The sequence below is a fragment of the Hyperolius riggenbachi genome, chromosome 1 (assembly GCF_040937935.1).
Source record: "Hyperolius riggenbachi isolate aHypRig1 chromosome 1, aHypRig1.pri, whole genome shotgun sequence".
NCBI classification, from domain to species: Eukaryota; Metazoa; Chordata; class Amphibia; order Anura; family Hyperoliidae; genus Hyperolius; species Hyperolius riggenbachi.
This window is the reverse complement of record NC_090646.1, coordinates 459,170,638-459,194,100: the sequence shown is the minus strand read 5'-3', so window position 1 is coordinate 459,194,100 and position 23,463 is coordinate 459,170,638. Positions and strand designations below refer to the sequence as shown.

At 45.9% G+C, this 23,463-nt stretch overlaps 1 protein-coding gene across 1 annotated transcript in view; it reads left to right on the top strand.

Moving 5' to 3' along the window:
- LOC137520706 (unconventional myosin-XVIIIb-like) overlaps positions 1-23,463 on the top strand; it is an 816,938-nt gene that overhangs the window by 617,453 nt on the left and 176,022 nt on the right. Inside the window, exons 37-38 of the mRNA XM_068238990.1 lie at positions 1,954-2,070; positions 5,541-5,624. Coding sequence (XP_068095091.1) covers positions 1,954-2,070; positions 5,541-5,624 — 201 coding nt within the window. The remainder of the gene's footprint in view (positions 1-1,953; positions 2,071-5,540; positions 5,625-23,463) is intronic.

The window sequence follows — 23,463 nt, the reverse complement described above, 5'->3', positions numbered from 1 at the left end:
TTTGAGGAGACTATTTCTTTGCACAGCATAATGTTGTACATGTCAGTGCTTTCCTCTACCACGGGATTTAATTACCATGTGCCATTAGCATAGACGTGGGAACTTGTTTTTTTGGAAGAAATGGGGTAAAGGTGCAAAGCTGTTATGCAGGTATTCTGTTCCCAGTGGAACTTCTCCATGAAGCTGACACTAAGGCCTTGTTCACAGTGGAGTTCATTTCAAATACCATTTTCATAGTACTATTTGCTGCAGCTTGTCAAATGCTTGCGGGACATCATTTTATAGTGATGCATTGTATTTTGTGAACACCTGTCAAAGGCTTAACAACACCTGCCAAATGCTTCAAAAATGCCTGTAGGGTTTTCTAAGCATTTGACAGACTTTCTTCTACATTTCCATGGTAGGCCGAATGCCAGCCAGATGTGATGAAGGAGCTGTAGGTGGCTTAGTGCCTATGCAAATGTGGAGAAAATAAAAGTCTCTTTTCAAACATTAATTAATGTACATATTTAATTAGAACTAAACTTTGACAAAGAGAGCAGGTCAAATACTTGGATGTCAAGGTTACTGTTGCTGATGAAAACTCCTAAATGAGAAACTGATCAGCATAAAAAAACACTACTTGTTTATGGTTTTATCCTCTTCCCAAAAGGTAAAACTTTATCCCACTTCTGAAAACAGTGAATTGATTCCGATTGCAGGGAGATATTACTTTGTTTGTAACGGAGACAATGCACAGGACTTTACCTATCTGCTGTGGATGGGGCTGATATCAGGAGCAAGATGGGTACTGTCATTAAAAGTTTTACCAATTGTTACTGTAGCATTCAATAGTTTATATTATAACCTCATACAATAGAATAGCTCTTCAAAGTAAACCTGTAATGAAAAAAACTTAAGAAGCAGATACTTACTAAGTACCGTAATGGATTGCCTCTTGATAGTCCAGTGGCTTCCCCGATCCTCATTGATACCTTTGCTGCTGGTTGGGTCCCTCTTCATCTCCGTGGCTGCACTCCCATCTTTGTTATGAGTGTGGCTGTTCTGCCCAAGGGCCAGTAAGGTTTGCCCCTATGCAGTGGCGCAACGTCACTCTGCATGGAGGAAAAAGTTGTGCAGGAGAGGCATTGTTCTACTACACAGGTGCAAACCCTACTGGCATCTACAAAGTGCAGCCACAAGCAACATTCTCAAACATTTTGTTGCACTGCAATGGAGGGGTTTGTGGAGATCAGGTGAAGCCTCTGGACTATACAAATTTCACCTGAAAAAAAACAGTGCCACCATAGGTGCCTATTATAAGTTTGGGCACATGGCCAGGCTATTGGGCACCTCCAGGCACCAAAATTGACCTTCTTTGCCACAAATTGTGGCATTTATAATTGCTGCAATATGCAGCAAAGAAGATTAGTGGCAGGCCATGTACATTTTGTGAAAATGAAAACTGCAGTATTGCATAGCGGATGGGGAGCCCCCAAAGCCTGCGATCTTACCGGGCGCTGAAATTCACCTCGCTTGCTGCTAATCAGGTGCCTCCAGGCACCGAATTTTACCTTCTTTGCCGTATATTGCGGAAATGCAAATTGTGGCATTACATAACGGGTGGGGAGCCCCCAATTCTTTCAGCCACCGTAAACCTCCACCCGGAGAGGGCGGGGTATAGCTTGGCCACAAGAGTGAATGGCTGCCTGAAAGAGATTAGGATGTGAGGGCACTGATTTCTACATACTGTTGTGTTTAGTTTATTGTTATCCTTCGCTAAGGATGCAACTAAAGGCAGCAATTTCTTATTTTCATCCTTTATTTTGTTTAACAGAAAGTTTGAAACACTTTGTAAAAGTTAACTATTGTAAAGTAATATAACATTGAAAGCTGTTGGTATCGGTATTCCAATCTTCAGTTCCAAGGAGGAAAAAGAATTTCACAACCAGCATATTTTGTTCTCTTTGTCAGGTTGATGAACAATTGTACCAGCTACAGCATGAGAAAACCGATCTTCTGAAAAGAATCGATGAGGACCAGGAGGATCTGAATGAGCTTATGAAGAAACACAAAGCCCTTATTGCTCAGGTGAATAAAAAAAAGCCTTGAAAAGAGCCTTCTACAACTCCTAATCAATACAGAGGAGACATATCCAATCAAATTTTTTGTTTGAAAGGAATTATAATGTGCAATTTATTCAAGAGAGAGTTTATGGACTATTATTCCTCACCTTACGGTGATCAGAAATGAGCATTGTGACATTAGGTTGGCAATGTGAGGCATCTTTGTCATACTGCAGCGTTAGGTGAAAAAAAGCATTCCAAATCTATTTGACATGCATGACAGAACCGCCATCAGATCTCAGTGATTCCTGACAAAAGTTGCTTCCATCATTTAACAGCATTTTCCAAGCTGCTAACTTAGGAGCTATGCCTGTAATTTTCTACTGAGTGAGAATGACTCTTTTACATACAGTTTGTCTTGTTCTGTTGAGAACTAGAACCAAAGTATCGTAATTGAACTCCTTTATTATACAGCATAGTAAAAACAATCATAATTACTGTGTGTGTTACATTAAAAAATCTATATATTTTAGCTGATGTGATCCTCGTGGCTTTCCAGAGCATCAGTTGCATAAGGCTTTTTCCTGCATTTGCATATTTCTGTTTACTGCATTTTCTGACAGTAGCGGGGAACATATTCCTGGTTATTAATGCTGGCATTTATGTCGTCCCTGGGAATCACAAGCTCTTTCTACTGATGTATTTTTATTGCTGGTATGTCACTGCTTCCTACCACGAGTCTTACTGCCCTTTGGTTACAGTGACCCTGTAGTGAAAGGGTCATATTTATTTTTGTTTAACCACTTTGCACCTAGACCCCTTAGGGCTGGTTCACACACTCTCTAAACATTTTCTGCAAATGTTGAAAGCATTGTTTAAAGGCGGTCTACCACTGCTGCATTCTAATGTACGTTTTTAAAAGCTGGCTGTAGCTTTTAGCGACTTTTAGATGCTGTTGTGTAAATGCAGCAGTTGATCCCAACACCTCGCATCTATATATCCACATGCCTCGGTGCACAATATAGAATAGTTTCTATTGGGTATCACCAGGCACCGAAATATACCTTGTTTGCTGCAAATCACAGCTTTTATAAAAGGTGCCTATGGCGGCACCCTTTTGTCGGTAAGGGCTCCTTTGCCCTTTTTCCCTGATTCACTCGTGCAGATCCTATGCCTTTTAGGCCTTGGTGTTCAGCATCACTGAAAACTTCTTTATTGAGAAAACTAAGCAAGATTGTCCAGGCAGCTGCATCATATAATAAATTGGTGCTGGCTCATATCAATAATGCATAAATCAAGCCTGAATGCAGGTAGCAGTAATTTACAATACCCAGTAGATAACGAGAGTTTATTTAGCTGTTGAAGCTTTATTGAATGAGCATCAGGACCTTTACTTGTGACTGATCTTCTCCATGTACTTGTTCAGTAGAGGTGAATGAAATTGTTGCTGGCTGACAACAGGAGCCCAGATAATGTAGGACGTTAATAGCTTGAATGTGGTATTAAATAGTAAACAAAACTACTCACAAAGGTGGGTTGCAGGAGGGGCAACCAACCACTATAGGCAGGTGGAGACAATGAACCTAACTCCACTCCGCTCTTTTAAACAAAAACACCAACTGAATATCACAATGGCGTCCACCATGCATAAACAAAGAGGACCCCTCCAATCTTACAGGAAAGGAGGGTATGAACCACACAACAGAGGTAAAGAGGCGCCCATGGTAATGATAAAATTTGGTGAAAAACTGATAAAATATAAATTTATAAAAGCTAGGTGGCTTACCTCAGTAACAACAGTTACAAGGTTTATTATGCATAAGCAGCGCGTTGCACGTGTGCAAGCCAGGTTTCTCAGTCCAATACAAGTGCCAGGACAGCTTTAGCCAATAGTATCAAGGCACTCAATACTATTGGCTACAGTTGTCCTGGCACTTGGCCTGAGGAAGCAGTCTTGCACCCATGAAACGCATTGCCTGTGCATAATAAACCTTGTTTGTCACCTATGACTGTTGTTACTGAAGTAAACCACCTCACACACTTATTTATATTTTATCAGTTTTTAACCTAATTTTATCCATATCTGGGTGCCTCTTTACCCCTGTTGTGTTAATAAAAGCACCATCAATTGGCAGCTTGCTGGCATCATCACAGAATATTAACAGAGCTTTAAGAAATACATTGCAGATTAAAAATAGTCATTTTTATTTTTTCACACTTCATGAATGGTGAACTTGACTTGGTTTAACGAGAATCTCACTTAGTAAGAGGGCGTCTGATTTGCTGCTGCTAGACCAAACTCATAGATTTTGCTCGCTCATCCCTACTATTCAGGTATAGAAGTACAGGGTACCAGAAAGCGGTTTAGCTAGAAATGCAGAGAAAGTCTGTCTCTGTCTCCACTGGACGCCATTGGTTTGATGACCCTAGGGCCTAGGGGCTAGTTTACAGTGCTCAGTTGCATTGCAGACTAATTCTGCATGTCAACTCACTGCCTATACAATTCTATGGGCCTGTTCAGAGTACAGCGTTGCAACACACTGCATTATTCTAACTCACTGCATGCAGGCTTTGTATTAAAGTCTATGGGCTTGATTCACTAAGACAAATAGCATGCCTTATCAGAGTTAACATACCTTATCAACGTTAACATGCCTTATCAGAGTTGACATGCCTTATCAGAATAGCATAGCGATCAATACAAACATATGCCTGCTAAGTGGCAATGATGAGAGCTCCACTCGTCCTACCCTGAGCCCCTGCGGGTCCAATCATTTTAAAGGACATTATCCCTGCACCTTGATCGGACCTGAAGGGGCTCAGGGCAGGAGGAGTGCAGCTAGTGGAGCTCTCTTCATTGCCAATTAGCAGGCATAAGTTCGTAGTGCTCGCTATGCTACGCTGATAAGGTGTGTTAACTCTGATAAGGCATGTTTACTTTGGTAAGGCATGTTAACTCTGATAAGGCATGCTATTTGTCTTAGTGAATCAAGCCCTATGTCAAGTCTCCATTGCAGTTCACATTCATTATAATGCACATGTTATGGAATGGACCACTGTGAATCCAGCCTAAATCTCTGTTCTTGAAGCCATTATTTGATTCCTTTAACTACTTGCTGACCCGTCAGGTGGATTGGCATGCGCACGGCGGCAGCCCCAGGACCGCTCCATGCTGATTGGCGTGAACTGCTTCCTATGGGGCTAGCAGGAGATCGGCGCGACGATGGGGGGGTGTCACTTGTGTGCTGAGTTGTGCGGCCCTGCAGCGAGGCCTTAAAGCTGCCGTGGCCTATTTCCAGAAAAATGACATGGTGTTTAGGGGGAGTTTAACACTCCGGTCCTCAAGTGGTTAATCTCAACATTGATATATTTATTCAAAAGCCTTTAAAAAAAAAAAACGGTTTTGTTACCTCTGTCATACTAAAGCATTCTGACTGTTTTGTTTTGTGGAAAATGCTATATTAATTCCCTGTTATTCTTTATCTAAATCATTAGTCTGCATCCGATATCACCCATATTCGGGATCTGCAGTCTAAATTAGAAGATGCCCAAAAGGAGAAGAAAAGCCTTCAGGATAAGGTAAAAACAAGTAATACTATATAATAATGTCTTTTAACCAAAGTTGTTTCTCTTAGCAACCTATCCAGCATTCGTTTCTAACCTGCAGTTAAAGAATGACAAATGAAATTGAATTGGTCTTATTTACAAGGGTTGTCCAAAAAAGTAACAGGCATTTGCTTTTATTTGGCTTGCAAGGTATACTTTCAGTGTAACTTAGATCTGTCATTGGCTCACAATGTTCAGAGGTCAGGAGCCAATGAAAACGGCTCCTGACTGATGTACGGAACACAGTTGTCTTTAGCTTACATCCCATGTACGGGAGCCACCAATGTTAGAACTAAGCTGCATTAGGCTTAGGCAGCCACAAGTGCAGCATAGTTTTCAATTTGTGGCGGCCCCAAAAGGGTTAAAAAAGACTTTCATGGAATTCCATATCCTTACCTTGGGTTTAAGAGTTAAAGAGAACCTGAACTGAAAATAAAAAGTCAAAATAACCATACACAGGTCATACTTACCTCCTGTGTAGTCTACTCCTCAATCTCTTTCTCCTCTCGTGCATCCCATTTGTCCACTGTGAACAATGAAATTATCCGTCCTCCATTTTAAAAATGACCATTACCCCATAACAGCTTCCTCGTCAGCACACTGTTAAACTGTAATATCACCCACTTGAGTCATAGGGAAACATGGACATTACCTTGAACACTCAGTTGTAACTGACAGTTGCTGATACTGTATATAACTGACAGCAACTGGTATATTTCAGTTCTGAAAATATTGTCAAAACTGGAAGGGATTACTGTAAGTAGAAAATGGTGAGCTTCTGAGAGGAACTGTCAGTGAGGTTAGTATGTAATATTCATTTGCAGCTACGTCATGCGTTTATTTTAAATAATTTTTCCTCGCTTCAAATTCCCTTTAAGAATGTAAGTGTGAATATTTACTGGCATATGCTGCTGCCCTTTATGTTTATTCAGCCCACACAGAACAGCGATGACCTGTTCAGCATCTTATCTCTACCCAGCAGTCAGAAATGTTTGTCACAGCTAAACACATACTTTATTACCTCTTGTTGGTCATATTATGTATATTATGCACTTGCACTTGAAATTCCTGAATATATTTGCTTTAGTGGGAGACGAATGTCACATTCTTATATCATTTATTTTTCTTGTGCCCATATATTTATTCTTGTACCCATATATATACTATTACTTTGGGTTTTTCCCAAACCAAACTTTTAATCAGAAGAGAAAATACTTTTTTTGCTAATTCATAAAGATTTTCACAAGTGCAGTAGAAGTTTGGTAATTTACCAAAGCTTATTGACAAAAATCTGTTCGTAACAGCACAAGTCTATGTTGTTACATGCTGTTCTCAGTGCAGAGACAGCATTACAATAGTAAGATGCATCCCGACATCCCTTTAGATGTGCATGTTTGTTATACTTTTTGGCCTACTGCCTCTGCTCGCTTTGAATCTGTCCATTAGATTTTCTTAACATTTTATTTAGTTGCCACAACTTGGAAGAACTTACAGGAGGCATTACACATGCCATGCTTAAATGATTTCCCCACCAGCTCCTCTGCATCTTCAAACAGGAATGTAAGAGGTTAAATGGCTGAACGATCGCAGGGGACGCCTCTTTTGTTCCGTGATCTCTCTGCTCGCTGCCTGATAGGACCCGCAGGCTTCTCCAGCGGGTCCTATCAGATGCGATCATAGGTACTTGCAGGAGACAGGGGCTATTTCTATTGGATTTCTATTGGATAGCCACATGGAAGGCATTCGAAGCTTGTTTTCACCTCCTCAGAGCTGCCGGTAGTGATCGCACTGATAATCGCATGCTGTAACATTGATGAATTGACATTTGCTGGCATTTATTGAGGTATTTACCGTGCAAGTCGATAATTTACCTCACTGCTTGGCAGTGGTGCTCAGCAGAGCTCGAATATTCGAGTAGCTCGAATATTCGAGCTCTTTTCCAGCTATTCGAGCTCGGTATTCGAGCTCCGAATAGCTGGAGCTATTCGAATGGGCTATCCGAGTACACTCGAATAGCCCATTCACTATTCGAGCTATTCGAGCAACCCGGCGCTATTCGAGCTCGGTACCGAGCTCGAATAGCGTCATAGCCCAGATTGATGTCCTTAGAGCCAATCAGAGGGCTCCCAGGCCCTCTGACGGCAGCCAATCACAGAGGGGGACCCTGGCCAGCCCCTACCCTATAAATAGCGGCCGCCATGTTCCGTTTCTCCATGCTTGCCTGAGACTTGTACAGAGAGAGAGTTGCTCCTTTGTGCTTTGGCTTAGCAAGTGCTCTATTGTGATCATTTACCTAGCGTTTTTGCTCACCTACACCTGCCATACACACCTATATTGTTGTTAGTTAGATAGACATTGTATTTTAGTTAGTAGCTTGTGTGTTACATTAGAGACAGGAAGCTGCTGCAAGCTTACAGGTTTAGGCCTCAGGGGGGCCTTGCCTCTGTGGACAGCTGTCCTCTGTTTATTTCTCTCATCTATACCAGTATTTCTGCTGTCCTTTACTAATAGTATTGTAGTTATACTGTACTAGGAGTAGGACACTCACTGACTGTCACTGTTTATAGGCTACTAGCTAGCTCCTGCGTGTGTGCACTCACTCACTGTCTGTGTGTACACACACTCTATTTCCTTCTGATTACTGATAGATTATTGTTATTTAGTTGTACTTACTTACTACTTACTCTTACTGTACCCGTAGGGACACTCACTGTCACTGTTCATATAGGCTACTAGCTCCTGCGTGTGCGCACTGCACTCACTGTCTGAGTGTACACACACAACACACACTCTATTTCCTTCTGATCGCTGATTGATTATCGTAATTAGTTAGTTGTACTTACTGTTACTACTTACTCTTACTGTACTAGGAGTCTAGGACACTCAGTCACTGTCCATAGGCTACTAGCTCCTGCGTGCATGCACTCACTGTCTGAGTGTACACACACCCACACTCCATTTCCTTCTGATCGCTGATTGATTATCGTAATTAGTTAGTTCTACTTACTGTTACTACTTACTCTTACTGTACTAGGAGTCTAGGACACTCAGTCACTGTGTTCATAGGCTACTAGCTCCTGCGTGCGTGCACTCACTGTCTGAGTGTACACACACCCACACTCCATTTCCTTCTGATCGCTGATTGATTATCGTAATTAGTTAGTTGTACTTACTGTTAATACTTACTCTTACTGTACTAGGAGTCTAGGACACTCAGTCACTGTCCATAGGCTACTAGCTCCTGCGTGCGGTCACTCACTGTCTGAGTGTACACACACCCACACTCCATTTCCTTCTGTTCGCTGATTGATTATTGTAATTAGTTAGTTCTACTTACTGTTACTACTTACTCTTACTGTACTAGGAGTCTAGGACACTCAGTCACTGTGTTCATAGGCTTCTAGCTCCTGCGTGCGTGCACTCACTGTCTGAGTGTACACACACCCACACTCCATTTCCTTCTGATCGCTGATTGATTATTGTAATTAGTTAGTTCTACTTACTGTTACTACTTACTCTTACTGTACTAGGAGTCTAGGACACTCAGTCACTGTGTTCATAGGCTACTAGCTCCTGCGTGCGTGCACTCACTGTCTGAGTGTACACACACCCACACTCCATTTCCTTCTGTTCGCTGATTGATTATTGTAATTAGTTAGTTCTACTTACTGTTACTACTTACTCTTACTGTACTAGGAGTCTAGGACACTCAGTCACTGTGTTCATAGGCTACTAGCTCCTGCGTGCGGTCACTCACTGTCTGAGTGTACACACACCCACACTCCATTTCCTTCTGATCGCTGATTGATTATTGTAATTAGTTAGTTCTACTTACTGTTACTAGTTACTCTTACTGTACTAGGAGTCTAGGACACTCAGTCACTGTCCATAGGCTACTAGCTCCTGCGTGCGGTCACTCACTGTCTGAGTGTACACACACCCACACTCCATTTCCTTCTGATCGCTGATTGATTATTGTAATTAGTTAGTTCTACTTACTGTTACTACTTACTCTTACTGTACTAGGAGTCTAGGACACTCAGTCACTGTGTTCATAGGCTACTAGCTCCTGCGTGCGTGCACTCACTGTCTGAGTGTACACACACCCACACTCCATTTCCTTCTGATCGCTGATTGATTATTGTAATTAGTTAGTTCTACTTACTGTTACTACTTACTCTTACTGCACTAGGAGTCTAGGACACTCAGTCACTGTGTTCATAGGCTACTAGCTCCTGCGTGCGTGCACTCACTGTCTGAGTGTACACACACCCACACTCCATTTCCTTCTGATCGCTGATTGATTATTGTAATTAGTTAGTTCTACTTACTGTTACTACTTACTCTTACTGTACTAGGAGTCTAGGACACTCAGTCACTGTGTTGATAGGCTACTAGCTCCTGCGTGCGTGCACTCACTGTCTGAGTGTACACACACCCACACTCCATTTCCTTCTGATCGCTGATTGATTATTGTAATTAGTTAGTTCTTCTGACTGTTACTACTTACTCTTACTGTACTAGGAGTCTAGGACACTCAGTCACTGTGTTCATAGGCTACTAGCTCCTGCGTGCGTGCACTCACTGTCTGAGTGTACACACACCCACACTCCATTTCCTTCTGATCGCTGATTGATTATTGTAATTAGTTAGTTCTACTTACTGTTACTACTTACTCTTACTGTACTAGGAGTCTAGGACACTCAGTCACTGTGTTCATAGGCTACTAGCTCCTGCGTGCGTGCACTCACTGTCTGAGTGTACACACACCCACACTCCATTTCCTTCTGATCGCTGATTGATTATTGTAATTAGTTAGTTCTACTTACTGTTACTACTTACTCTTACTGTACTAGGAGTCTAGGACACTCAGTCACTGTGTTCATAGGCTACTAGCTCCTGCGTGCGTGCACTCACTGTCTGAGTGTACACACACCCACACTCCATTTCCTTCTGATCGCTGATTGATTATTGTAATTAGTTAGTTCTACTTACTGTTACTACTTACTCTTACTGTACTAGGAGTCTAGGACACTCAGTCACTGTGTTGATAGGCTACTAGCTCCTGCGTGCGTGCACTCACTGTCTGAGTGTACACACACCCACACTCCATTTCCTTCTGATCGCTGATTGATTATTGTAATTAGTTAGTTCTTCTTACTGTTACTACTTACTCTTACTGTACTAGGAGTCTAGGACACTCAGTCACTGTGTTCATAGGCTACTAGCTCCTGCGTGCGTGCACTCACTGTCTGAGTGTACACACACAACACACACTCTATTTCCTTCTGATCGCTGATTGATTATCGTAATTAGTTAGTTCTACTTACTGTTACTACTTACTCTTACTGTTCTAGGAGTCTAGGACACTCAGTCACTGTCCATAGGCTACTAGCTCCTGCGTGCGTGCACTCACTGTCTGAGTGTACACACACTAAATTTACTTGTGATTACTACTGATTATTGTAACTGCTAGTTGTACTTCCTGACTGTTACTACTTACTTACTGTACTAGGGGACACTCACTCAGTCACCTCACCAACCAACCCACTCCATTAAAGTACCCCACTTTTCAGCCGCCCTTTTAAAAAACTTTTCTCTATACGCCCAAAACATTGAAGATGTCTGGAAGTGGCAGCCAGCGCGGTTTGGGCAAGGGGAAGGGCAGCAAGGGAATCAGGAGGAGAGGGAGCAGCATTGTGGCAAGCCGCGGCCGCGGGCGCGCCACCATGCACAGTTCCGCAGCAGCAGCAGCAGCGTCAGTGGCTAACATTCCTCCCATAGCCACTGGCCGTGGACGCCTTGGGCGCCGCCCAGCAGGAGCATCTGCAACTCACGCTGCAGAGACACAGCAGCAGCAGCGTGTAGCACCTGCTCCCATTTTCCTCCAGCCGGTCGGAAACGTCCCATTGAGGAAAAGGATGCAGACACTGTGGTGCAACTCATGACGGAGGATGAGCAGCCCGCCATCAGCTCTGCATCCGAGGCCTCCACCCTCACCACCACCACCACCACCACCCCTGTTCGCAGCAGCCGCCCAGCAGGGTCTGGGGAGGAGGCCAGTTCACCGTCACTCGCCGACCTGTCATTCAGCAGTCTTTTGACCCCAGGCATCATGAGTAAATTGTCTGCTGTTGTTGGCGATCTTGAGGAGGAGATGCTGATGGGCACTTTGGGGGATGAGGGATTGGACAGCAAGACTGTGGCGACAGTCAAGCAGCCCATCCATGCATCAGGAGAGGAGTTTGGGGGGTCCTCATCCCAGCAGGACATGTTTCAGGAGGGGGAGGATGATGATGACCCGGTGACAGACAGAGACTGGGTGCCACCACCTCCAGGGGATGTCGTCCTCAGCAGCTCTGAGGAGGAGGATGCTCTTGTGGGCCTTGCAAGGAGGCGCATCATTGCAAGCATTGGCAGCAGCAGTAGGCAGGTCCCACAGCCTGCTGGTGTCTCAGGCTCAGCAGCAGCAGCAGCAGCATCTGCCAGTACCACCACCAGCCGCACCCAAGCCCCCCAAGCCCCCCCCCCAACCACCACAGGGAGACAGGCAGCAGCGCTTCCATGCCGTAGGGGGATGTTTAAGTCACCAATCTGGCGATATTTCACCATGCCCACTGTGTACAGCAAGTACGCCACTTGCAACCACTGTCAGCGGAAGTTGAGCAGAGGTGCAGACCCCTTAAAGTTCTGCACCAGCTCGCTCATCAACCACCTTGCGGCTAAACATTTCCACCAGCATGAGGAGTTCCAGAGGCTGAAGGCATCTGGTGCTGGCAGTGGCACCACACCCATCACTGCACAGCCTTCAGCAGCAGCAGCAGCAACAGCAGCCACCCGCCCTCCTGCTCCTCCAGCAGCACCAGCAGGAGTGCGGAAACGCACTGCTCCTCCCCCCTCTGCAACTCCTGCCGCCGACACTGAGGCCTGTTCTGGCAGCCAGTCCTCAGTGGCCTCCTCTGCTGTGTCTGCTGATTCCCGTGTCAGCAAAAGGCCACGCCAGAGCCTTTTGAGCGAGTCCTTCCAGGGGGTGGTTAGGGCTCTTCCTCCCAGCAGCCGTCGCGTGCGGCAGCTGAACGGCTTGCTGGCACGGGCCATGTGCTCCCAACTCCTGCCGTACACGCTCGTGCAGGAGGGGAGCGACATTCGTGCGCTGCTTGCTTGCGCAGCCCCAGACTGGCAGCTCCCCAGCAGACACTTCTTTGCCCGCAAGGCCATTCCTGCACTGCACCGCTTTGTGATGGCCAATGTGGAGCGAGGGCTGGAGCACGCGGTTGGTGAAAGGGTCCACGTCACCATGGACTCCTGGAGCAGCCGCTTCGGGACAGGCCGCTACCTGTCCTTCACTGTCCACTGGGTCAGCTTGGTGGAAGGGGGTGAGGATGGGAGAGCAGCAGCGGGCACAGCAGCAGCAGCAACACAGTGGGTGGTGCCACCCCGCAGGGTCAGGGGAACTGCAGCAGGTTCCTCCGATCCTCTGCCATCCTCCGGCACACCTGGCCAAACCCCCCGCCTCAGCAGCAGCGTGAAGGCCCGCCACTGCCAAGCGCTGCTGCACTTGGTCAGCCTTGGGAAGACCAAGCTGACGGCAACCCATGTGTTGGCCAAACTCCAGGAGCAGGAGAGGATTTGGCTGACCCCCAGAGGCCTCAGAGTCGGAGAGGTGGTGGCCGACAATGGGGCCAATCTGGTTGCCGCAATAGACAGGGGAAACCTGACCCACATCCCCTGTCTTGCCCACGTGCTGAACCTGGTGGTGCAGAAGTTCCTGCGCACCTACCAGGGGATGGGCGAACTGCTGGAAACGGCAAGGAATGTTGTGCGTCACTTCCGGCGCTCGGCTGCAGCCTGTGCGAGCCTGGAAGACGTGCAAAAGGAGCTGGATCTGCCACGCCATCGGCTGATCCTTGACGTTCCGACTCGCTGGAACTCCACCCTGGCGATGTTGGAGCGTCTGGTTGAACAGAGGCACGCTGTCAACCAGTACCTTGCCCTGGCCACTGTTTCCGCAGCTCAGAGAAGGGACAAGACCAGCAACATCCCGTCCATCGTCCCCGATGATGACTGGAGGCACATGCAGCAGGTGTGCTTTGTGCTGGCTCCCTTCCTGCAGGCCACAAACATGGTGAGCAGGGACCATGCTATGGTCTGCGAGTGGGTGCCCCTGGTTTCTCTGCTGAACAGGGCCCTCGATGCTTTGCTGGAACAGGGAGCGGCAGCCTTGGACCAGCAGGAGCGGCAACCAGCTGCGCAGTCCACCTCTGAGGGGGAGGAGGAGGAGGACTTGGTGGAGGTCCCTGACCTGGCTGCTGATGAGGGGGATCAGCACAGCGCAGCTGAGTTGGTGCGGGGGTGGAGAGAGGATGAGGCGGCAGAGGAGGAGGATGAGGACAGCACTGACGTCGATGTGCCAGCAGACGTGGCCCGCCTCTTCCCAATGGCAGCGCACATGCTGACGTGCCTGCGCAGGGACCCCAGGGTGATCCAGATGAAGCAGAGGGAGGAGATCTGGATCAGCATGATGTTGGACCCACGCCTCAAGGGGAAGTTGAGCCAGTTCCTGCCGCCTGCAGGAGGAGACCCAGCGCAACAAATAAGGAGCTTGCAGCAGGCCCTTGTTGAGCGCTTGGAGGAAGCCTTCCCCCAGCCTTCCACCCCCACTGTCCAGCAGCCAGCACAGAGGCAGCAGCAGGTGCCTGCATCCAGCAGCAGCAAGCGCCCCACAGACCTGCTGTCTCTCAGCCACGAGCTCTACAGGACTGTAGAGGCTCCGGCAGCAGTGACTAGAGAGGAGATGCATGCAGCAGCATCCTCCTCCGGTCACAGCCAGCGCCTGACCCGCATGGTGGCTGACTACATGGGGTCGTACAGCGGGCTTGACAGCGATGCCCCTGTTGATCCCATGGAGTATTGGGTCAAGCGCATGGAGATCTGGAGCGAGCTGGCGCAGTACGCCCTGGAAGTGCTGTCCTGCCCCCCTTCCAGCGTGCTGTCCGAGCGCTGCTTCAGTGCAGCTGGTGGCGTGGTCACCGAGAAACGCTCACGTCTGTCTCACAAGTCTGTGGACAGACTGACGTTTCTCAAGATGAACCAGGCGTGGGTGGAAGGCGAGTTCCTGGCCCCTGTTGTCGGCGAGAGGGGGACATGAACTGGCTGCCGGAACCATCGTTAATGTGCCTTACCACCCTTTACCACCTCCTGGCTCCTGCTCACTAAGCCAGCCTGGTTCACTTTGACTATTACGTCGCCTGCAGCCACACATTTTACACCTACAGTGGGCTGCTGTGTACTGCCCTTCTGCTGTCTGTCTGTGTTTCCCACTGCCAGGGTACACAGAATTACCTTCTTCTGCTGCCACTCTGCCACCAGCTATTACGTCAAACAATAGCTATATTGGTTGTAAAACCAAAAACCAAAAAACCATTAAAAAAAAAAAAAGGTTTAATTTTTCTGAGGTGCCCGGGTTGAAAACTGTGTTGTCCCAGTTGTGTATTGGACACAATGTGGGCTGCACGACCGCTGTCTGGGACCTCCTGTTGTGTTTATTTACAGCCCTGGTATCACCGCTAGGTACCAGGGCTATTATGTCACGCTGCCTACCTGCTGCCACACTCACACTGCTCCTCCATACCTCCTCCTGCTGCTGCTGCTGCTGTCTGTCTGTGTTTCCCACTGCCAGGGTACACAGATGATTTACCTTCTGCTGCCACTCTGCCACCAGCTATTACGTCAAACAATAGCTGCTCGCCTACTCCTCCATTCCTCCTCCTGCTGCTGCTGTCTGTCTGTGTTTCCCACTGCCAGGGTACACAGAATTACCTTCTTCTGCTGCCACTCTGCCACCAGCTATTACGTCAAACAATAGCTATATTGGTTGCAAAACCAAAACCAAACAAACCATTAAAAAAAAAAAAAAAGGTTTAATTTTTCTGAGGTGCCCGGGTTGAAAACTGTGTTGTCCCAGTTGTGTATTGGACACAATGTGGGCTGCACGACCGCTGTCTGGGACCTCCTGTTGTGTTTATTTACAGCCCTGGTATCACCGCTAGGTACCAGGGCTATTATGTCACGCTGCCTACCTGCTGCCACACTCACACTGCTCCTCCATACCTCCTCCTGCTGCTGCTGCTGCTGTCTGTCTGTGTTTCCCACTGCCAGGGTACACTACACAGATGATTTACCTTCTGCTGCCACTCTGCCACCAGCTATTACGTCAAACAATAGCTGCTCACATTACTCCTCCATTCCTCCTGCTGCTGTTGCTGTCTGTCTGTGTTTCCCACTGCCAGGGTACACAGAATTACCTTCTGCTGCCACTCTGCCACCAGCTATTACGTCAAACAATAGCTATATTGGTTGCAAAACCAAAACCAAACAAACCATTAAAAAAAAAAAAGGTTTAATTTTTCTGAGGTGCCCGGGTTGAAAACTGTGTTGTCCCAGTTGTGTATTGGACACAATGTGGGCTGCACGACCGCTGTCTGGGACCTCCTGTTGTGTTTATTTACAGCCCTGGTATCACCGCTAGGTACCAGGGCTATTATGTCACGCTGCCTACCTGCTGCCACACTCACACTGCTCCTCCACACCTCCTCCTGCTGCTGCTGCTGCTGTCTGTCTGTGTTTCCCACTGCCAGGGTACACAGATGATTTACCTTCTGCTGCCACTCTGCCACCAGCTATTACGTCAAACAATAGCTGCTCGCCTACTCCTCCATTCCTCCTCCTGCTGCTGCTGTCTGTCTGTGTTTCCCACTGCCAGGGTACACAGAATTACCTTCTTCTGCTGCCACTCTGCCACCAGCTATTACGTCAAACAATAGCTATATTGGTTGTAAAACCAAAAACCAAAAAACCATTAAAAAAAAAAAAAGGTTTAATTTTTCTGAGGTGCCCGGGTTGAAAACTGTGTTGTCCCAGTTGTGTATTGGACACAATGTGGGCTGCACGACCGCTGTCTGGGACCTCCTGTTGTGTTTATTTACAGCCCTGGTATCACCGCTAGGTACCAGGGCTATTATGTCACGCTGCCTACCTGCTGCCACACTCACACTGCTCCTCCATACCTCCTCCTGCTGCTGCTGCTGCTGTCTGTCTGTGTTTCCCACTGCCAGGGTACACAGATGATTTACCTTCTGCTGCCACTCTGCCACCAGCTATTACGTCAAACAATAGCTGCTCGCCTACTCCTCCATTCCTCCTCCTGCTGCTGCTGTCTGTCTGTGTTTCCCACTGCCAGGGTACACAGAATTACCTTCTTCTGCTGCCACTCTGCCACCAGCTATTACGTCAAACAATAGCTATATTGGTTGCAAAACCAAAACCAAACAAACCATTAAAAAAAAAAAAAAAGTTTAATTTTTCTGAGGTGCCCGGGTTGAAAACTGTGTTGTCCCAGTTGTGTATTGGACACAATGTGGGCTGCACGACCGCTGTCTGGGACCTCCTGTTGTGTTTATTTACAGCCCTGGTATCACCGCTAGGTACCAGGGCTATTATGTCACGCTGCCTACCTGCTGCCACACTTACACTGCTCCTCCACACCTCCTCCTGCTGCTGCTGCTGCTGTCTGTCTGTGTTTCCCACTGCCAGGGTACACAGATGATTTACCTTCTGCTGCCACTCTGCCACCAGCTATTACGTCAAACAATAGCTGCTCGCCTACTCCTCCATTCCTCCTCCTGCTGCTGCTGTCTGTCTGTGTTTCCCACTGCCAGGGTACACAGAATTACCTTCTTCTGCTGCCACTCTGCCACCAGCTATTACGTCAAACAATAGCTATATTGGTTGTAAAACCAAAAACCAAAAAACCATTAAAAAAAAAAAAAGGTTTAATTTTTCTGAGGTGCCCGGGTTGAAAACTGTGTTGTCCCAGTTGTGTATTGGACACAATGTGGGCTGCACGACCGCTGTCTGGGACCTCCTGTTGTGTTTATTTACAGCCCTGGTATCACCGCTAGGTACCAGGGCTATTATGTCACGCTGCCTACCTGCTGCCACACTCACACTGCTCCTCCATACCTCCTCCTGCTGCTGCTGCTGCTGTCTGTCTGTGTTTCCCACTGCCAGGGTACACTACACAGATGATTTACCTTCTGCTGCCACTCTGCCACCAGCTATTACGTCAAACAATAGCTGCTCACATTACTCCTCCATTCCTCCTGCTGCTGTTGCTGTCTGTCTGTGTTTCCCACTGCCAGGGTACACAGAATTACCTTCTGCTGCCACTCTGCCACCAGCTATTACGTCAAACAATAGCTATATTGGTTGCAAAACCAAAACCAAACAAACCATTAAAAAAAAAAAAGGTTTAATTTTTCTGAGGTGCCCGGGTTGAAAACTGTGTTGTCCCAGTTGTGTATTGGACACAATGTGGGCTGCACGACCGCTGTCTGGGACCTCCTGTTGTGTTTATTTACAGCCCTGGTATCACCGCTAGGTACCAGGGCTATTATGTCACGCTGCCTACCTGCTGCCACACTCACACTGCTCCTCCACACCTCCTCCTGCTGCTGCTGCTGCTGTCTGTCTGTGTTTCCCACTGCCAGGGTACACAGATGATTTACCTTCTGCTGCCACTCTGCCACCAGCTATTACGTCAAACAATAGCTGCTCGCCTACTCCTCCATTCCTCCTCCTGCTGCTGCTGTCTGTCTGTGTTTCCCACTGCCAGGGTACACAGAATTACCTTCTTCTGCTGCCACTCTGCCACCAGCTATTACGTCAAACAATAGCTATATTGGTTGTAAAACCAAAAACCAAAAAACCATTAAAAAAAAAAAAAGGTTTAATTTTTCTGAGGTGCCCGGGTTGAAAACTGTGTTGTCCCAGTTGTGTATTGGACACAATGTGGGCTGCACGACCGCTGTCTGGGACCTCCTGTTGTGTTTATTTACAGCCCTGGTATCACCGCTAGGTACCAGGGCTATTATGTCACGCTGCCTACCTGCTGCCACACTCACACTGCTCCTCCATACCTCCTCCTGCTGCTGCTGCTGCTGTCTGTCTGTGTTTCCCACTGCCAGGGTACACAGATGATTTACCTTCTGCTGCCACTCTGCCACCAGCTATTACGTCAAACAATAGCTGCTCGCCTACTCCTCCATTCCTCCTCCTGCTGCTGCTGTCTGTCTGTGTTTCCCACTGCCAGGGTACACAGAATTACCTTCTTCTGCTGCCACTCTGCCACCAGCTATTACGTCAAACAATAGCTATATTGGTTGCAAAACCAAAACCAAACAAACCATTAAAAAAAAAAAAAAAGTTTAATTTTTCTGAGGTGCCCGGGTTGAAAACTGTGTTGTCCCAGTTGTGTATTGGACACAATGTGGGCTGCACGACCGCTGTCTGGGACCTCCTGTTGTGTTTATTTACAGCCCTGGTATCACCGCTAGGTACCAGGGCTATTATGTCACGCTGCCTACCTGCTGCCACACTCACACTGCTCCTCCACACCTCCTCCTGCTGCTGCTGCTGCTGTCTGTCTGTGTTTCCCACTGCCAGGGTACACAGATGATTTACCTTCTGCTGCCACTCTGCCACCAGCTATTACGTCAAACAATAGCTGCTCGCCTACTCCTCCATTCCTCCTCCTGCTGCTGCTGTCTGTCTGTGTTTCCCACTGCCAGGGTACACAGAATTACCTTCTTCTGCTGCCACTCTGCCACCAGCTATTACGTCAAACAATAGCTATATTGGTTGTAAAACCAAAAACCAAAAAACCATTAAAAAAAAAAAAAGGTTTAATTTTTCTGAGGTGCCCGGGTTGAAAACTGTGTTGTCCCAGTTGTGTATTGGACACAATGTGGGCTGCACGACCGCTGTCTGGGACCTCCTGTTGTGTTTATTTACAGCCCTGGTATCACCGCTAGGTACCAGGGCTATTATGTCACGGCGAGCTGCCTGCCTCATTGACTGCCTGCTGCCACACACTCATCCTCCTCCTCCTGCTGCTGAATTTACCTCCTGCTGTCTTTGTGTTTCCACTGCCAGGGAGCACATACAATGGCGCTTCCAACATGCGTGCGCCCACCAGCTATTTGTTACGCTCAAAAATAGCTACATTTCTTTAAAAAAAAATTGAAAAGAGAAATACGTGAAGATGATGAAGAAGAAGATGAAAAAGAAGAAGAAGATAAAGAAGAAGAAGATGAAGAAGATGAAGAAGAAGAAGATGAAGAAGAAGATGAAGAAGAAGATGAAGAAGAAGATGAAAAAGAAGATGAAAAAGAAGAAGAAGATGAAGAAGATGAAGAAGAAGAAGATGAAGAAGAAGAAGATGAAGAAGAAGAAGAAGAAGATGAAGAAGATGAAGAAGAAGAAGATGAAGAAGATGAAGAAGAAGAAGATGAAGAAGAAGAAGATGAAGAAGAAGAAGATGAAGAAGAAGAAGAAGATGAAGAAGAAGAAGATGAAGAAGATGAAGATGAAGAAGAAGAAGAAGAAGAAGATGAAGAAGATGAAGAAGAAGAAGATGAAGAAGATGAAGAAGAAGAAGATGAAGAAGAAGAAGATGAAGAAGAAGAAGATGAAGAAGAAGAAGAAGAAGAAGATGAAGAAGAAGAAGATGAAGAAGATGAAGATGAAGAAGAAGAAGAAGATGAAGATGAAGAAGAAGATGAAGAAGATGAAGAAGAAGATGAAGAAGATGAAGAAGAAGATGATGAAGAAGAAGAAGAAGAAGAAGAAGAAGAAGATGATGAAGAAGAAGAAGAAGAAGATGATGAAGAAGAAGAAGAAGAAGATGAAGAAGAAGAAGAAGAAGAAGAAGAAGATATAGAAGAAGAAGATCTAGAAGAAGAAGAAAGATAAAGAAGAAGAAGAACAAGTATATACAGTAACACTACTGAACAAAATTTAGGACACAACTTCTCTTTCCACATTTTTTTTTAAAGGAACATCCCCACATAATCACTTGCTGTTGTTACTTGGAAAAAAAGATGTTTCTTGCATCATTCACCCTCAAAACAAGTGTTGGAAGCTATTTAAGGCCAATTCGAATAGTCAGCTCGAATAGTGAGCTCGAATACCGACTCGAATAGTGAGCTCGAAGTCCGAGGTCGAATCGAATAGTAAAAATTATTCGACTCGAATATTCGACTGACCTCGAATAATTTACTATTCGAATTCGACCAAACTCGAATTTTAAAAAGGGGTATTTGAGCATCCAGCTTTCCATGTGGTAACAGCCTTGATTAATTGACATTTTCCTAAGTGCTTGTTAAAGTCAGCTGTTTTTCTGCATTACCGAATGCTTTAATGCTTGATTAATTCAGGCCTTTATCATAAAATGCCCTTTAAGCCACCAGCATGCAAGAAAATACTCAAAATAGTTTTGATAGTACTTTTTCACCTTCATTTTTGTATTCTTTCAATAACAAAATGCTGAAAGGTTGTTTTAAAAAGAAATGGAAAAATTATCTCCTAGGAGAAAACGCAGGTGAAAAGTTAATTGCATGTGGGCCTGTGTCTTTATACCTCTGCAGCTGAGGAAACTTGCTTATTTTTAAAACCATTTTTGTGGAATTAGACAACTTGCGTCAAGTTGCTATTTGAATTGTTATACGATTGCACTGCAACTATCCTGAAGTTTGCACTGCACATTACTGCTGTGATGCGATCATACTGCGAGGCATACTTTCCATAGGGCTATCACTACTTCTGCAACAGGATGCTGTGTTTTTGGGTGATGTGATGCACTTTGTGAAGTGTAAAAGGGTCCTTAGCAAACCAATTAACAAAGAAAGCACTGTGCATTCAGGACACATACTGTTGAACTAGGAGGCTGAATATAGTCCAGAAAATGTTATAAAGCTAATCTCAGACAAAGATACATAATGGGAGGGTGGTCTTCTTTAACAGAGATTCTGAATTGAAGCCTTTCGATGCGTTTTTTCACTCCTTCCTCTCATCCCCACATAACACCAAGGGGAGCATCCCTTCTCCCAATTCCCCTTCTAAACTTTATGTGAAAACACTAAGTTCTAGAGAAGCAATGATATCACATTGAGGCCGGTTGCACACAAGGGGCTTGATTCACGAAGACAAATAGCATGCCTTATCTGAGTTAACATGCTTTATCAGAGATAACATGCCTTATCAAAGTTAACACGCCTTATCAAAGTTAACACGCCTTATCAAAGTTAATGTGCCTTATCAGAGTAGCATAGCAGGCTCTACAAACTTATGCCTGATAATTGGCACTCCACTTATCCTGACCTGAGCCCCTGCGGGATCGTAGCGCTTGCTATGCTACTCTGATGAGGCATGTTAACTTTTATAAGGTGTGTTAATTTTGATAAGGCGTGTTAACTCGGATAAGGCATGCTATTTGTCTTAGTGAATCAAGCCCATAGTGTTAGTGGTGCAATGCGGGGCAAGCACCACAATTCAGCACAGAAATTACCCTTCAGATGACCCTGCGCCACGGTTTAGCCTCAGGGTCATATGCATAGTGCCGCCCCAGGTAGTAAATTACACCCTGCTGGGCAGGTAGTATGCCACTGGGATTCCCATTGGGCCACCCATGCCCACCGCATCGCACCATGCTCCCATTGACTTGCATTATTGTGGTAGGCATGGTTCATGTGGTAACACGTTGCAGCCTTTACATCGGCATTGTGGCGATTTGGATTCTTCCGGTACAGTGCATTGCATCACTTGAAGTGTAAAAGTCTCTGTAGACTTGCATGACCCTTGCGGCGGGGTAGAGTGAAAGTAATATGTTGCGATGCAGCACACAAGTTTGCAAGGGGCCTGAGGCTTCTGGCCAGGTTTTCATTGGCTGCAGGGAGAGGCCTGTATCAAGTTCTTGCAGTGGCCCTCTTGTGGGATTTGAGTCCTGTTGGGACTTGCACTTTGTTTATAACAGCCTCCAGTGCTGCTGAGGTTGTAAAGTTGTATGTTATGCTGTCTTCGTGCCAAATAGGGAAGCAGTGGTTTCCTACAGTCATTGTTAACAAGTCTGAGCTTAATGCTGTGTCATTGCTAAGGCGAAAGAATTGCAGACACAGCATCTTTTTCTTACAAAAATAATTAATCATTCACATACTGTCTACTAACCTCTTTTCCCATGAGAAAACAAGGACCTTCTCAGTATGTAATATGTATATCTGTATTTATATATACACTAATGATGATCTACATTGAAAAATACTATTTATAATATTGTAGTTTGCCAGTAAATAACTAGTCTGAAAATACTGCAGGATCACCATAAGTTTATATATTCTCTCCAAGCTTGTGTGGGTTCACTCAATGCACTCCAGTTTCCTCCCACACCTCAAATATGTACTAATAAGTTAATTGGGATCCCCAAAATCGCCCTTATGCTACAGTAGTGACATTAGACTATGACTATGGTAGGTATTCAAGTGTGAGTTCCTAAAGGATGGTTAGTGCCAACCAAGCAGAGCTGTATTTGGGGACAAACATTCCAGACAATTACCTGGATCACCCCCAGTACAAAGGGCATATCCTCTGGCACCTGTATGCTCCTTTTTAAACCATGGGATCTCTGCTGAGTCTCCTGCAGAGCCCCCACTGCAGGAAAAATCAGGTATTTCCCTTAAACCTTATCTATTTTTTTTTATCAGCATAGATCTAACTATCTAGAAGAACTGGAGCAGAATTCATCTATTAAGAAAATGACAGCTGTTTTTATATCTCTGAGTAGGGCCATTTACCAGGTGAACACACTTGCCATTGCAAATGTGGTTTTCCGAGATCCCTTGCCCCTGATTGGGTGTTGCATTGAATGAGGGCGCAGAGCACTGAATTTCCCTACAAGCATCACTTTTGTCTGGGTCTGACT